We start from the raw sequence: 14540 nt of genomic DNA, 5'->3' as shown, positions 1-14540 counted from the left end.
CGTGCAAACTGTGATTCAACTGTGATTCAGCTATAACTGTTCGGTGCCGTTGTTATAATTTTAGCTGTCTTACTTTGTTGAATTTTGATCTGACTGCTGTCACTGTTGAACCAAACTGTGGCTTTGTCTGTTCCAATCAACATTATAATCACATCATTTCATGTGCTATGCACAGATATCCTTCAGAGGTGAGGCTGATGTGACATTTTAGAAATCACAGAAACTTTGAAACTGACATGCCATGACAAGCCAGTTATGAACATCAAGACAGCAGTGTTAATGTGCTTATGTTGATGGTGCTTGTTACACATCCCTGTTTTCCTGCACTGCCGGAAAAAATGCAGTGACAGACGTTTCAGCTATGCTTGAAGGATTTGCTGTTAATACAGGCTGCCGCATATAGTAGTAAACATTAAAAAATGCAGTGACACAAATTGTGATGCACATTTCTGCTGATAGTAATTGATAAAAATGTGATGTAAAAGTAGTAATGTGTCAACGATACAGGAGCAACAATGCAGGTTTTTTGGTGAGAAATAGATTCAGCGTTAAGTTAAGATGTCGGAGTAACATTGAGTGTCAATAACATTATGTAACAACATTAGGGCTGCAACTAACAGTTATTTTCATCATCACTAAATCTATTGATTACTTTCTTGATCAATCGATCAGTTGTCAGTCCATAAAATGTCAGAAAATGGTGAAAAGTCTTGATCAGTGTTTCCTCAAGTCCAAGATGCCGTCCTCAAATGTTTTGTCTTGTCCACAACCCAAAGATATTCAGCTTACTGTCATAGAGGAGTAAAGAAACCAGAAAATATTCACATTTGAGAAGCAGACATTAGAGAATTTGGACATTTGGACATTCAGGAAGACTCATTAAACATTGGTGTTTTTCAATGTGGACTTCTTTTTCCCATGTTTTTGAGTCTGATTGACTAATAGAGAAAAGATTTTTGAAACTGGTCCAGTATTGAGGAAGAGCACCGCAGCCGGCAGAAGCAATAGTGAGCTACAATGTAATCTCTCCAGGCATCTGTGCACCATTTAAGTGCATCCAATAAAAGTGTTTATTTTTCCCACTTAGAGGCTCAAATTGTTATTTTAAGTGTCTGATAAGATTATGGAAAGGATCAGTGCAGAGACCTTTTTTTAAGAGCAAGATAAGTTTTGATTAACTAGAAACTGATGTTTTATTCACCTCACCAAACTCACCAGACTCCCATTTCCAAATCTCTTGTTTTTATCGTAATTGTCTTTGTTCAGACTTGCCAGTAACCAAATAAAATTCACCAAAGTGCCTTGGCTCATCTTTCCACTGTTCCAACAACAGCAACTCTGGTTTGGTCAAAATCAATCCCTTTTTGAGTAGATGTGAAAATATTGGAAGAGGAGCAGGAGGGCATCAGAGAAGCAGTATGTAGAGCCAGAATATTTTCACTTCTGCCTCTGGGAATTAAGGGTTTATTTCGAACAAACCAGAGTATGTGATTGTTAGAACAGTGGAAATATGAACCAAGATATTTTTGGTGAGATTTATTTTTGTTTCCGTTGAGTTTTAATGAAGTTAATGATGTTAAAATTACAGTTTTGCAAAGGGAATCTGGTGAGTTTGTTGAGAGCAACAGCTATTTCTAGTTAAACACAGCATATCCTACTGTGGCCTCTCTGAAGCAATCCTTTCCATAATGTTGTCAGATAATTAAAATAACAATCCAAGTCTGTCAGTGACAAAAACGACCATTTTTAGTGGACTTACTTTGACTGTGTGCTGTCATCCAGTGGGATTACTTTGTAGCTTAGTTTTGCTTCTGGCTGCTGCAGCAGTTCGAAAAATTGTTGTCCCCATTAGTCACTTTGACAAAAAACATTGGAAAATAGGGTCCAGGGTAAAAAATAGAGACGTTATCCTTTAGGTTCAGGGTCTCATTTACAAGAAGGACATGAAAACAAAATTTATTTACGTATCAATCACATCACAACAAGACAGTTGACATTTAATAATAGTCTTCACACACAAATATTATTAGAATTATTAGTAAGTACAACTCTTTACTTCCCTCTGTCTCCCTCAGTTTGGGAATTAGTGTCTGTAACTTCAGTTTGATATCTCTTCATAATCATCTTTTTGGCAGAATTCAAATTATGTCCTCTTATCTGCGCCTGTCTCTGCTCATCTTTCGCCACAGTTTAGGCATCAGAGCGATTAATTGAGGTGCTGGTAAAGAAAAGTGTTCGCACTGTGCAGATTTCCTCCTCATCAGACTCTTCACAGACTTAACAATTCTCTGCTGCTAGTGTAAAATAATATTAACTCATCACACAGCATGGAAAACTTGAAGATGCTCTAAGATACTTTGCTCAATTAGTTCATTCAATAATTTATTGCACTCAATTATTCATGTCCCTGGAACGCTGCATTGAGAGCGGGTCCATCATAATAGTGTTTGTCTCCCCCTGCAGGCCGGAAAGGTGCGCAAGCATGTGTCAGAGCAGGAGAAGGCCGAGGAGGGTTTGGGTCCAAACATCAAGTCCATCGTCACCATGCTGATGTTGATGCTGCTGATGATGTTCGCCGTCCACTGCACCTGGGTCACCAGCAACGCCTACTCCAGTCCCAGCGTGGTGCTCGCCTCGTACAACCACGACGGGTACGGATTACACATGCACACACCCCCTTCAGTCTTAATGTGTTAATGGATGTTAAATAACCGCAAGGAGCCGTGCAAAGTCTGTAGTTTGTAATGCAGTAGGACAGATCGCTCCACCTTGCATGCTAATGAGCACATATGTATGAGTGCACAGGGACACACAGAGCAGCAGGAGAGTGGGAACATATGTATATTTCATAAGAGGTTTGTGGAAATATTGATACGTGCACCTATAAGCAATAATATGATTGCTTAACTTAGAGTTTCTAGGTCACAGAAAACATCTGTGGACCAGCGCTGAATTTACAAAAAGCTGATATATTATTCTCTCAGATTCTTTACAGGCATAATTATTCTCTTAAAGCATTAGGGAGGAAATATTGAAGGCCGAGACTAAATGGTAGACGCAAGTTCTCATACATATATTAATGATACCACGGCACGTCTCAGACAATGGTGTAGCCGCGCTACAGGGAGCAGCAAAGCTGTCACTCTGCTCTTCTTCTTCTCTCGTGCACATATACACCCACACACTCACGCATAAATGCACACACAGACATAATATGATTACCATACCTCCGGTTAATTGGTTGCCTGGCTTTATGTCTGCTACCGCTCCTCGAGGTAAATTTAGGACATGAGCGTTCAAAGTGCAAGGTGTTTTTTAACCCTCAGTTTATTATGCATGGATGCTCTATTTTCAGCTGTTGTTGCCCTTCTGATTCAAAGTCTTAACTGAAATATTAATAGCCTCCGCATCCATATGCCTGTCAACGCTGTTACCTGTCAACCTTATTTCCCTCGTTAGGACACGGAACATCCTGGATGACTTCAGGGAGGCCTACTACTGGCTGAGGCAGAATACAGACGAGCACGCGCGCGTCATGTCTTGGTGGGACTACGGCTACCAAATAGCCGGCATGGCCAACAGGACCACACTGGTGGATAACAACACATGGAACAACAGTCACATAGCACTGGTGAGCGACTCTAACTGCTTCTAACTGTTTGGATTCACTCACACACACACACACATACACACACACACACACACACACACACACACACACAGAGAAACAAATGATTTCTTCTCGCAGCCGCTGCATGATTAGCGGGCTCTTCAGTGAATTTTTGATGTAATTGCCACATTGTATAAAACCTCTCCTTCCAACAAGCCAGATAATCTTGTTTGCTTAAACTTTTCCCATTGAATTTACACTGTGGGGGGATTTCAGTTAATTGCTGTCAGGTTCTGTGGGTTTGATTTATATTTTCCTCTCGCTGCTGCCAATTGTAGAAGAATGTTTTTGTCTTTTAGTTAAGTCTTTTAAAGCCCTCTAGCTTTCATCTCTCTCGCTTTCTACCTGCTGACTGTTGTCTCTTCGGCATCTGTCCACAGGAAATGTAATTACAGAGAATGGAAGATGGATCTCTGTTTAATATTTCCTGTTTTTTACCATCGCTGTATTGAAGCATCATGTCTTATGAAAACAAAAACCCCAATTAAAGTACAACTAGTCATTCAACACTGTTTTTTTGTGGATGCAATAATAAATCAAATATTGTAATAAAAAAGAGTCTCAATAACGTACCAGACTGTGACAATATCTACCGTGAAATTATTCAACCAAATTCCCAAAAAGTTGTGACGCTGTGTAAAATGTAAATAAAACAGAAAGCAATGATTTGCCAATTCTTTTCAACTTGCAATCAATTGAATGCAGTACAAATGATCAATGTTCAAGCTGACTGTTTTTTGTAAATATGCACTTGATGCCTGCAACATTTCAAAAAAGTCGGGACAGGTGCAACAAAAGACTTGGGAAGTTGTGAAATGCTCAACAAAAAGGCACGTTTGGAACCTTCGACAGGTAGAGAGGATAACTGGTAACAGGTGATCAGTATCTTGATTTGGTATTGAAGCGGCATCCTCGAAAGGCTGAGTCGTTTAGAAGTATGAATGGGGCGAGGGTCACCACGTTGTGGAAAACTGTGAGGGCAAATAGTCCAAGAGTTTGAGAACATCTCTCAACACAAATCTGCAACGAATTTAGGGATTTCACCTTCTACAATCCATAATAACATTAAAAGAATCTGAGAATCCAGATAAATCTGTGCATGTAAGGGGTAGGGCTGAAAACCAAAATTAAATCCCTGTGACTGTTAACCTCTCAGGGAGCGCTGCATTAAAAACTCATATGATCGTATAAAAGATATTATTACACTTTGGAAAATCACCGTCGATAATCACAGTTTGTCGCTGCATCAACAAGTGTGAGTTAAGACTCCAAGTCAGTTATCAGCAACATCCAGAAATGCCGCAGAGTTCTCTGAGCCTGATCTCATCTGAGATGGACTGAGGCAAAATGGAAAAGTGTGCTGTGGTCTGACGAGTGTTCATTTTCAGAAATCATAGATGTCATGAGGGAAAGGACCATCCAGCCCTAACTTTAAAGGCAGCATCTGTGATCATGGGTAACTGTCACATATCTGAAGGCCCCATTAATGCTGAAAGGTACATACAGGATTTGGAGCAACATATACTGCAATCCAAATGACGTCTTTTTCAGATGTCCCTGCTTATTTTCAACAAAACAATGCCAAGATACATTCTGCATATGGTACAACAGTTTGGCTTCGTAGTAAAAGAGGTCAGGTACAAGATAAATACACTAACAGAGACTTCGAATTGTTTTTTTTTTATATATATTGATAAATAATATTGTATTTATATTGTGGATTTTTTTGTGACATCATCTTTCTTTGAGTCTTTGATGTCATTACATCTCTACTGTTTTTAGGTGGGAAAAGCCATGTCTTCCAACGAGAGCGCAGCCTACAAAATCATGAGGTCGCTGGACGTGGACTACGTACTGATTATCTTCGGAGGTGTAATCGGCTACTCAGGAGACGATATAAACAAGTTCCTGTGGATGGTGAGGATAGCTGAGGGAGAGCACCCCAAAGACATCAGGGTGAGTGTGACATAGCAGCAGCTGCCTGACACTGCAGTGATTCACCAGGAGATCATGTAGTGAGCACTCACACAGCAGTGAAATCAGTGTTTCCCCTTCACACTCTTACACACTCACTCCTTTATAATGGTGCTCAAGGACAGACTCTGTTTACCCCATTGTGGTGCATTCATGAAACGTTATCCGTGACTTGGAAGCACATCCTGAACAGCAGTTCTTTTTTTTTTCTTTTTCTTTTTTTTCCCCCAGGGCAAGAAAATATCAGATTCAGATTTTCAAGTTCATGGTGTCCCTGTTTCCTTATTATTTTTTGTGTGGCTTGAATTGTAAACATACAGCACCTCATGAATGCTGCAGCTTACTCATCTCCAACACATAAATGCACTATGCAGGCACCAAAAACACATTCTGTGGTTTTAGATGCATTCAAGAAATCAGGCTGTTCAGAGAAACCACAACATGCCGGTAGTCCCACAACACATTTGCATGCTGGTTACTGTAACAACCTGCATATAACGTAGCAGTCAGTAATCAGATTTACAGTCCAAGCAGAGGCTACTTTGTGTTATCAAAAATACAGATTTTTCCTGTTCACTGTAATACCATTTATCCATCTAGATTGTTCTGGTATGAGTTGCCAAGATCTGGAGATCCATCTTACTCAAGATAATGCACAGACTTTGTTGTCAGCAGTTTCATACAGGAACTACTTTCTTTCCATGGTATGATGAAAATAGTTCCTACATGAAACTGCTCACAACAAGGTCTGTGGATTATCTTAAGTAAGTGGGTCATGATTTCTGGAAAGAGACTTTGCTTTTGAGTTTTTCAAATGTTTTTTGTTTGTTTATTTTTCGTTTTAAGCACCACAAGCCAGGTGCCATCTACTTCCATTATATTCAGGAGGTAACTCACTCCAACACAAACTAGATGGATAAAGAGATCTACATGTGGGAGGAAAAATCTGTATTTTTGACTTTGGGGTGAACTGTCCCTTTAAAGAGCTGCTTCTAAAGCTGGTGTATACAGAGCCAAGAAACCTGTGTTTTCCAGGAGAGATCTATCTGATGTTGTTTGAGCAAAGACCCATCAACGCGCACTTTTCTCAGAAGCTCAGGAGTTTTAATGTCGACGCCTCCTTTATGAGAATGTTTTATTGAATCTGTTTAAACCTTCTCTTTTATTTGCTGGATCGGGTCACTTACCTTATAAAACAGGAACAGGTTAGAGGGAATTGTCAGAAAGTGCAGTAAAATTGGAGGCACAAATCCGAATGACCTCTCGCATGTGTACAAAGTCAGAGCCACCAGGAAAGCCCAGTAAGTCTTTGCTGTCTCTAGTCACCGGCTGTTCAGTGAGTGCAGGTTCGCTCCATCTGGTCCCAGATATAATCATCGTTCCCCTGCAGCTATTGGTCTTTCAGTATTCTGTAATTAGATCTTTTTTTGTGGGCAATTATTGTGTGATTATTGGTGTGATGATTGTAGTATTGCTGGCTGTGCAACAAACTGCACCTCTGGGATGATAAACATTACCTGTTTCTCTAGTCCCCTACCCCAATTACAGAACTGTTTTTTTTGATTATGTGACATTTGAGAAATCAAGCTGACTGTTATGCAGTTGCTTAAAGCAACAAGTTAACATCTTAGGAAATCTGCCTATTCGCTTCCTTGCCTGCAATTTGTCTGAATGCAACAGAATCTGCCCACCAGCACCTGTAAAGATCACTAATTTCCATGTTATGTCTCGTTCATTTAATCCATAGAAAATTGGAAAAAAGGTTCATAAGCGCCCTAGCTGGCTACTTTATCCCACTGGCTGGCTAATCCCTGAGGAAAGCCCTGTTCATGAGTTATGTTGTGAAAAACTAAAAAACTAAAAATCAAAGTACACATCTATTTTTTATTATTATTATTTATTTGATGCTATAAAAGCAAATTTTCACATCATGATTGACCGCTAAGCCCTGCTCCTGATTGGGTCAGCTGGGTGTGTGGGCGGGACCTCGATACCACAGCGCCAACGCTGATCAGTATTACACAGGCTCTGGCTCCAAATGAAGCTACCAGCGTAACATGGCAGCGCTCAGATCAGGGAAATTTTGGCTTCATTTTTGTTGTGTTTGGCTTGTAGTCTATGTCCAGGACCTGTTACAGAACCCCAATCAAAAACAGGCTTTTTTTTTTTTTTTTTATCTGATAATACTTCATATTCATTAATTCTTATCCAGGTTTATCACCATGTACTGTCTGTGAGCTGTTGGCACTGGTGCTACTAAATTACTTCTCCTTTTACTCGTTTTCTGGGCCTTATCTTGCTTTCCTCCTTGTCTTATTCAGGAGAGCGACTACTTCACCCCACAGGGAGAGTTCAGAGTGGACAAGGCCGGTTCACCAACTCTGCTCAACTGCCTCATGTACAAGATGTCCTATTATCGATTTGGCGAAATGCAGGTGAGGAGAGACGCAGCGAAAGACTCTATGTTGCTTTCTGACCAAGTCAACATCACCAAACACTCTGCGTGTCTTTGATCATGTTTTCATCTCCAGGTGTGAGGTGAGGGCCTGAGAGAAACTCTTCACTGAATTTAAAAAGAGTTTGTTGGTGTTATGATCCCCTTCACACTTACAAATAATGAGTTTCAGCACTGTGCCAAGATCAGAAATTAACAAGCAGCTGCTATCGCCAAAGAAGTAAAAAATGTGCCTACTATATATTATGCAGCTTTACCAGAGAATAACAAGCATGTGCCGCCACCAAAGGTGTAAAACTTCTTGCTACTGTATCTTAAAAGCGTAGCTGGTTGACAGACAGCCGGAAGAGGATTTAAGGAGATGCCTTGGGGAGCTCCCGAGATTCGGAGAGGGGGGGTTGGAAAGGATGGAGGAGGAATATGAAGGATTGGCGGGTGCTTTGAAATACCACGGCTACTTCTGGCAGGTAGCAGAGGAGAGATGAGAGGGATCCTTCTTGCCAGGTGCTTACATCCTTGCTGTAGATGCAGCCCGGCCAACAGCTGAGCTGAGATGGGAGAATCAATGCAGCGCCATCCGTCGACAAGACAGCCAAAGCTCTGTGTAGCTCACAGAGCTGTTTTCTGGGTAAAGAGATGGAGAGACGGAGGCACAGAAGGAGACGGAGGATGGGAGGGACTGAGCCTGGTGAGGGAAGAATAAAAGAGTTACAGTAAAGGATGGAGGGGGGTAGATTAGGTTTACGGAAACAGGATGTGACAAGGTGAAACGGAGGCTTAGAGGACACCAGGAAAAAGACAATAAGTGGAGTGGGGTGAACATGCATGATAGGTGAGGATGGAGAAGTGAGTGGAGATTAAAGGACTCACAATGCATAATACATGCAGAATAGAAAGTATGTAATGGAACCAAACGTGAGTTTCATATCTCCTAGAAATCCTCCTCATTTATTTCTTTTTCTTAACCTTTAAACGAGTTGAACAGGGCTAATAAATACAAATTGAGAGGCTAAACTATTGTGACTAATAATAATTTAATATTTCACACTCTCGGTCCTCTGAAGCTGCCTGAAGGCATAAACGAGATGCCAAGGTACTGTAGAGGGGACATGGTAACCGCAGGGAGAGTGAGAGAAAGGAGGAAACGGGACAAAAATACAAGACGGGGAAGGTAGATGGAGACTTTGAGAATACAGGTGACAAGGGCAAATCAAATGTGAGAAGGACAGAGAGTGAGGAGCAGTCAAAGGCTTTTAGAGCAGAATCATGGGAATAAGAGGTTGTAAGTGGCTCACACAGTGTGTAATGTAATAGTCGCCAAAGGGCAGACACTACGCTGTAACCTAAGTGCTATCAGACTTTTTGTTTTTCTTTTATAACTGTGTTTGTTCTTGTTTTTATCTGTTTGGTTCTAAAGTTTGCATTATTAAGTGAGCTGAAATTAAGTTAAAATGGAATTACATTTTAGTTGATTGTCAGATTGTGTCTGAAAGTTTTCCTGTTTCTTTTCAGTTTTCCTTAAGGGAATAGTTTGACATCTGCATGGTAAATATGAAGCTACAACCAGCAGCTGCTTAATGTAGTTTAGCATAAACCATGGGTCTTCAACAGGGGGTTCGTGACCCTTAGAGGATCCTCAGAGGTATTGCAGGGGTCTGTCAAATTTAAAATATGTCTGAAAATATGCATTAACATGAATCCAACACATTATTAGCAAATATAAATTGACCTGTTTGTAAAAAAGAAAATAAATGATAGTAGTAATAATAATTTGCACAACATTGACAGAAGGTGACCCATGAATCCTTGTGCAATAAGCTCGCTAACCTGCTAAATCTGTGCAGCACCCATCCATAACAGCAAACTATTTAGCTATGTATTATTGAAGCATATTGACCAGTTAGTTCTGTTACTCACAAGCAAAAGACTCAGCTCTTTTGGTAGTTGTTTCTGAGGCAAACAGTGTCAGAGGCACTGCTAAGATTAACTAGACCAACAGAATCATCTATCTGTTTTAGCTCAGCACAGAATCCATCAGTACGTTAGCGTGCCGTTCACTATCAAGCAATGGTACGACAATGATAGAGGAAGATGGTGACAAGGGTTAAGTGACAGACTTTCAATTTTGTCACCTTTAAACAGAGAAGCTATTTCCTCTTTTTTCCCCAGTCATCATGCTAAGCTACTGCCTGCCAGCTGAGGCTTCACATTCAGCATACAGATGAATGACAGTTGTATCAATCCTCTCATCTAACTCCACTCGTTCACCAAAATGTCAAGCTGATTCTTTAAACCAAGAAGCATTTTGCATGTGACATTTTAACCAAGACACACAACTTGCTGGTAGCTAATTGGTGTAACGGCTTCTCCACCTCCCAGCTGGACTTCCGGACGCCTCCCGGCTTTGATCGAACACGCAACGCCGAGATCGGCAACAAAGACATCAAGTTCAAGCACCTGGAGGAGGCGTTCACCTCAGAGCACTGGCTGGTCAGGATCTACAAGGTGAAGAACCTGGACAACAGAGAGCCGCTGGACCACAAGCTCCGCAGTGTAGTGCCCAAGCAGAAGTACACGTCCAAAAAGGTAGCAGGACTCTTCCTCTGTTTGATGTTTGAAATAGGTTATTCATTTGCCTCCCAGAGATTCATGTAGGTTTTAGAGTTGAATAAATACAGGGGTTTTCACAGTGTTGGTGATAACCCATTTCAGATGGCCTGCCAGTAATTTAAAGGCACAGTTCAGATTATTTTAAGTGGGGTTGTTGGCACGCCTCCAGTTTGGAGAAGCAGAGAGGAGTATGAGCTCAGAGGCTAAGCACTGAATTGCTGTGGTCAGGGTCAGCAAAAAATTAATTTATTATAACCACCTGAAAAAGGTCCACCTGAAAAAAATCGAAGTGTTCAGTATTTTTAGATTTTTTTCATCTCATTAGCTTGCTATCATACAGCCTTTTCTGACATAAAACTGTCGTTATGTCAGCCAAGTATCGCTCTCTCCAAACCAACCAAACTCCATAGGTGAAATCAATAAATGTACATTGCAGAACACAGGACTTGCTGGTCTGCCATCTACAAACCAGGTAATTTATGTTCTGGTCAGTCTGAACTATCCTTTTGAAAGACTGAAGTCACACAAAAGCACAAAAAAACAATAATAAATCGATGCAGCAGTAGACAAAAAACTCCTGTGTTCTACAAGGTAAAACCACTTGTCTATACATGGCGTCTGAGTCATACTTGACTCATATAATGGTGGTTTCCTGATCAGAAAAGGCTCTGATTGCAAAGTAAAACGGTGAAAATACTCCAAATATAGGGCACACTTAAAGTGATATTGATTTTTTTCAAGTGGAGCTTTTTTAAGTGGCTAAAATACCTTTTTGCTATTGACCCTGATCACAGCAGTTCATTGCTTAGTTTCACGCTGGCGTTCCTCTCTGCTTCCTCAAACTGGGGACACTGGGAAAAAACATTGTTTCCATTAATCCCAGAGGGCCGCTGGTTAAAAACAAGAGCACATTTTGTATGCAGAGGGGGGAAGTAACACAACTATGACCATTTCTTAATCATTTGTGCCTTCTTGTAAATTTACCATTAAATGCAATATTAAGTTGTTTCTTTCTTTGTCAAAAACATCGTGTTGCTGAGACGAGCTTTCTTCATCATCTGTGATGTGAAAACATCAGTCAGAAAAAGTAAAACAGTGCTTTGTCCTGATCCGTAGGTATAAAATCCCAGAACACTATGGAGCTTTTCTCCTGCTGGGCTGCTTACAGCGCAAGTAAAACATGAGACTCATTGTGGGTTTAGTTTAGAACTGAAAAGGGAAAAAAAAAAAGAACAAATACGCAGCCAAATGGACATTCAATTGATGAAACAGCCCTCGTGTTTATTTGCATCTAGCACGTGGAAGGGAGATCTGATGAAGTGTTCACTCGAGTCACATCTGGATACGCATTGTAATGCCAGGTGTAAACTCTCATGCTTAGATCTGTCCACTTGTGATTACATCACCCAGGATGCATGTTAATAGCAGGTGTAAACAGGCTCGCATTCAATCATCACAGTCATTAAATCGCATGAGAAGATTCTGTTTGATGAGCCAGAAGTGATGTGTAAGTCATTTAAATCTAATTGCGTCTCATCAATCTAACAGTAAAGTTGTTTTAGTTTGTTTGTCATATGATTTATCTTCCTGCCCCTCTGACCAGACTGCCAAGAGGAAGCGAGGACACATCAAGAACAAGCTTGTCCTGAGGAAAGGCAAGAAACTACAAAAAAAATAATGATGACGATGACGATGACGATGAACTCTTCTAGGAAAACAAACACATGCGAAGAAACCTCGAACAACCAATGAAGAAGAACACAGGGGCCGTTTATCTGGCACTTGGTCTCAAGCCTGTCTCATTAGGGCGCCCCCCGTGTGTTGAGGAAGCTGAAGTGTCATATCTGGCTAGCTCCAGAACTGTTGTCCGTTTTATCCTGAGGATCTTTGTCTTGCTTATTTTTTCTCCTGTTTTTGTTTTTCTGTTTTTTGTTTGTTTTTGTTTTTTATTTTTACTTTGTACTTGAATGTGTGGCGAGGCATAGGGCTGCTCTACTTGGTTTTGGCGTCGATTAATTTTTGTGGTACGTTAATTAACTGCTTATCAGTACGGGGATCTGGGCGAGGAGGAGAAGGGGAAACGAGAGAAGACTAGGAACATTTGCACCAAAGACCCATCGACCTTGCTCCATGGCACATGTGAACTCATTACTGAGAGTGAGGAAGCGCAGCAGTGAAAGCTGAGGACTTGTTCCTGACACGTGTACAGAGGACAGTATGCGGTATGGAGGAACGTCACCGTCTAGGCACAGCCCATCTGTAATATTAACCTTTTTATCATCACCATGTCCTTTATGTCTGCCTGGCTCCCCGACCTTCTTTTTCAACAAATTCTTTAGAGAGAAAAAAATTGGCCTAATATGTAAATATGTTATGTAAAGAAAATGTCTAAAAGGATGATAATATATTGGATTATTGTGGTGATTTTTAAATATGCAGTTTTTGTTTTTCTCTTAATTTCTTTATGTGATTGTTTGGGGTTTTTTGTATGACAGCAAATAGATCAGTGAATGCAATAATTCTTGTACAGATGGGCTTGAGATTTTGTTGAAAGAATGAATGTGAATTTTTACAATGTTCCCCCCCCTTTAGCCCCCACTCTTTTTCATAAATTGCATAGATTGTACATTTCTGCTGCTAGGGTTTTAAAGACGGAAGCAAGCAAACTGTGTGTAAAAAGTAGTGATAATAAATTAGGCCTCCCTTCCTGCAGAGGGAGCTCTCTAGTTCAGTGTGCAAAAGCCTAGTGCCTCATCGCTGGTCATCATCGCCTCATTTATTTGTGACGACTGTCTCTGCTTTGTTTTGTTTTAGCTCCTCATGTATCAATGCAGCGGGTTGGGTGCTTCGACCAGACTGTGAGGCATTGGAAACTGGAAATAGACTGGTGAACTGTGAAGGGGGGTGGTTAGTACGCAGGCACTGAAACTAGAAAAGACCACTGAGGTCCAGAAACTTCCATCAATGTCTGCGACTACGGTGGACTAACGAGCATCTTCAGGCTGCTTTAGAGCTGTGTCCTAATTCTATACTGCATATAATAATAATTAGCAATTATTTTCATTATTTTATTGAACTATTTTCTCAGTTTATTTGTTTATAAGATGTTAGTGTCCTAGAGCTCAAGGTGACGGCGTCAAATGTCTGCGTTTTGTCTCACAAACTGTCCAGTACTCAAATATATTCAACTTACACTGATGTAAAATAGACAAAAGTAGCAAATCCTGATGATGCTGGAACCAGCAAATGGATAGCACTGTTGCTTGAAAAACAATCAACATGAGAAATCATCAAAATAGTTGCAGGTTTTAGAGAAAAGAATCTTCAGAATCACAGCAGCAGAGGCCGAGATAATCTCCGAAGGCGGCGTAAGTGATTCTAGAGAAAGAGAGTTTATTTCTGAGTCTTTTTCAGGTCATCGGACGCTGACATTTTGGGACTGAGCCTCAACAATCATCTATCTTGCTGATTGGCCCAAGTATCCTGTGACAGGATAGATTTTCTACACCCTGAAAACTGAGCCAAGAGGAGGAGCAGAAGTCTAGTTTGCTCTCCACTTGAATTACACAACACTGAAATGCTGTTATGAAACTTTTGCCCAGTGACGCCAAAAATAAACTGCCTTCCAAAACTTTTAGTCCAGTGGTACACAAACATTTTCTGGAGAAAAAATAACACTCCACCTATTCCACAATTACCAATCATTAAATAACTATAATTGTGGAAGCAACTGATTAAAAGAAAAGGATTCAAGTTGAATTTTAGTAAAATAAAGCATGATAGCATTAGGAAACAGTTTATTTCCCCCACATGAATCATATTAGTTGCACG

The 14540-nt window shown here is 40.6% G+C and overlaps 1 protein-coding gene across 1 annotated transcript in view; it reads left to right on the top strand.

Moving 5' to 3' along the window:
* The window catches only part of LOC146313143 (dolichyl-diphosphooligosaccharide--protein glycosyltransferase subunit STT3B), a 107958-nt gene extending 93614 nt beyond the window's left edge, over positions 1–14344 (top strand). The window contains exons 11-16 of the mRNA XM_084738634.1: positions 2464–2651; positions 3460–3631; positions 5453–5626; positions 7966–8079; positions 10479–10685; positions 12313–14344. Of these exons, the coding sequence (XP_084594760.1) occupies positions 2464–2651; positions 3460–3631; positions 5453–5626; positions 7966–8079; positions 10479–10685; positions 12313–12387 (930 nt within the window). The 3' untranslated portion in view covers positions 12388–14344. The remainder of the gene's footprint in view (positions 1–2463; positions 2652–3459; positions 3632–5452; positions 5627–7965; positions 8080–10478; positions 10686–12312) is intronic.
* The last annotated feature ends 196 nt before the right edge of the window (positions 14345–14540 follow it).

This window comes from Lutjanus erythropterus, chromosome 16, assembly GCF_056507025.1.
Source record: "Lutjanus erythropterus isolate fLutEry1 chromosome 16, fLutEry1.hap2, whole genome shotgun sequence".
In the NCBI taxonomy this organism is placed as follows: domain Eukaryota; kingdom Metazoa; phylum Chordata; class Actinopteri; order Lutjaniformes; family Lutjanidae; genus Lutjanus; species Lutjanus erythropterus.
The sequence above is the reverse complement of the archived record's forward strand: the minus strand, read 5'-3'. Positions and strand labels throughout refer to the sequence as shown.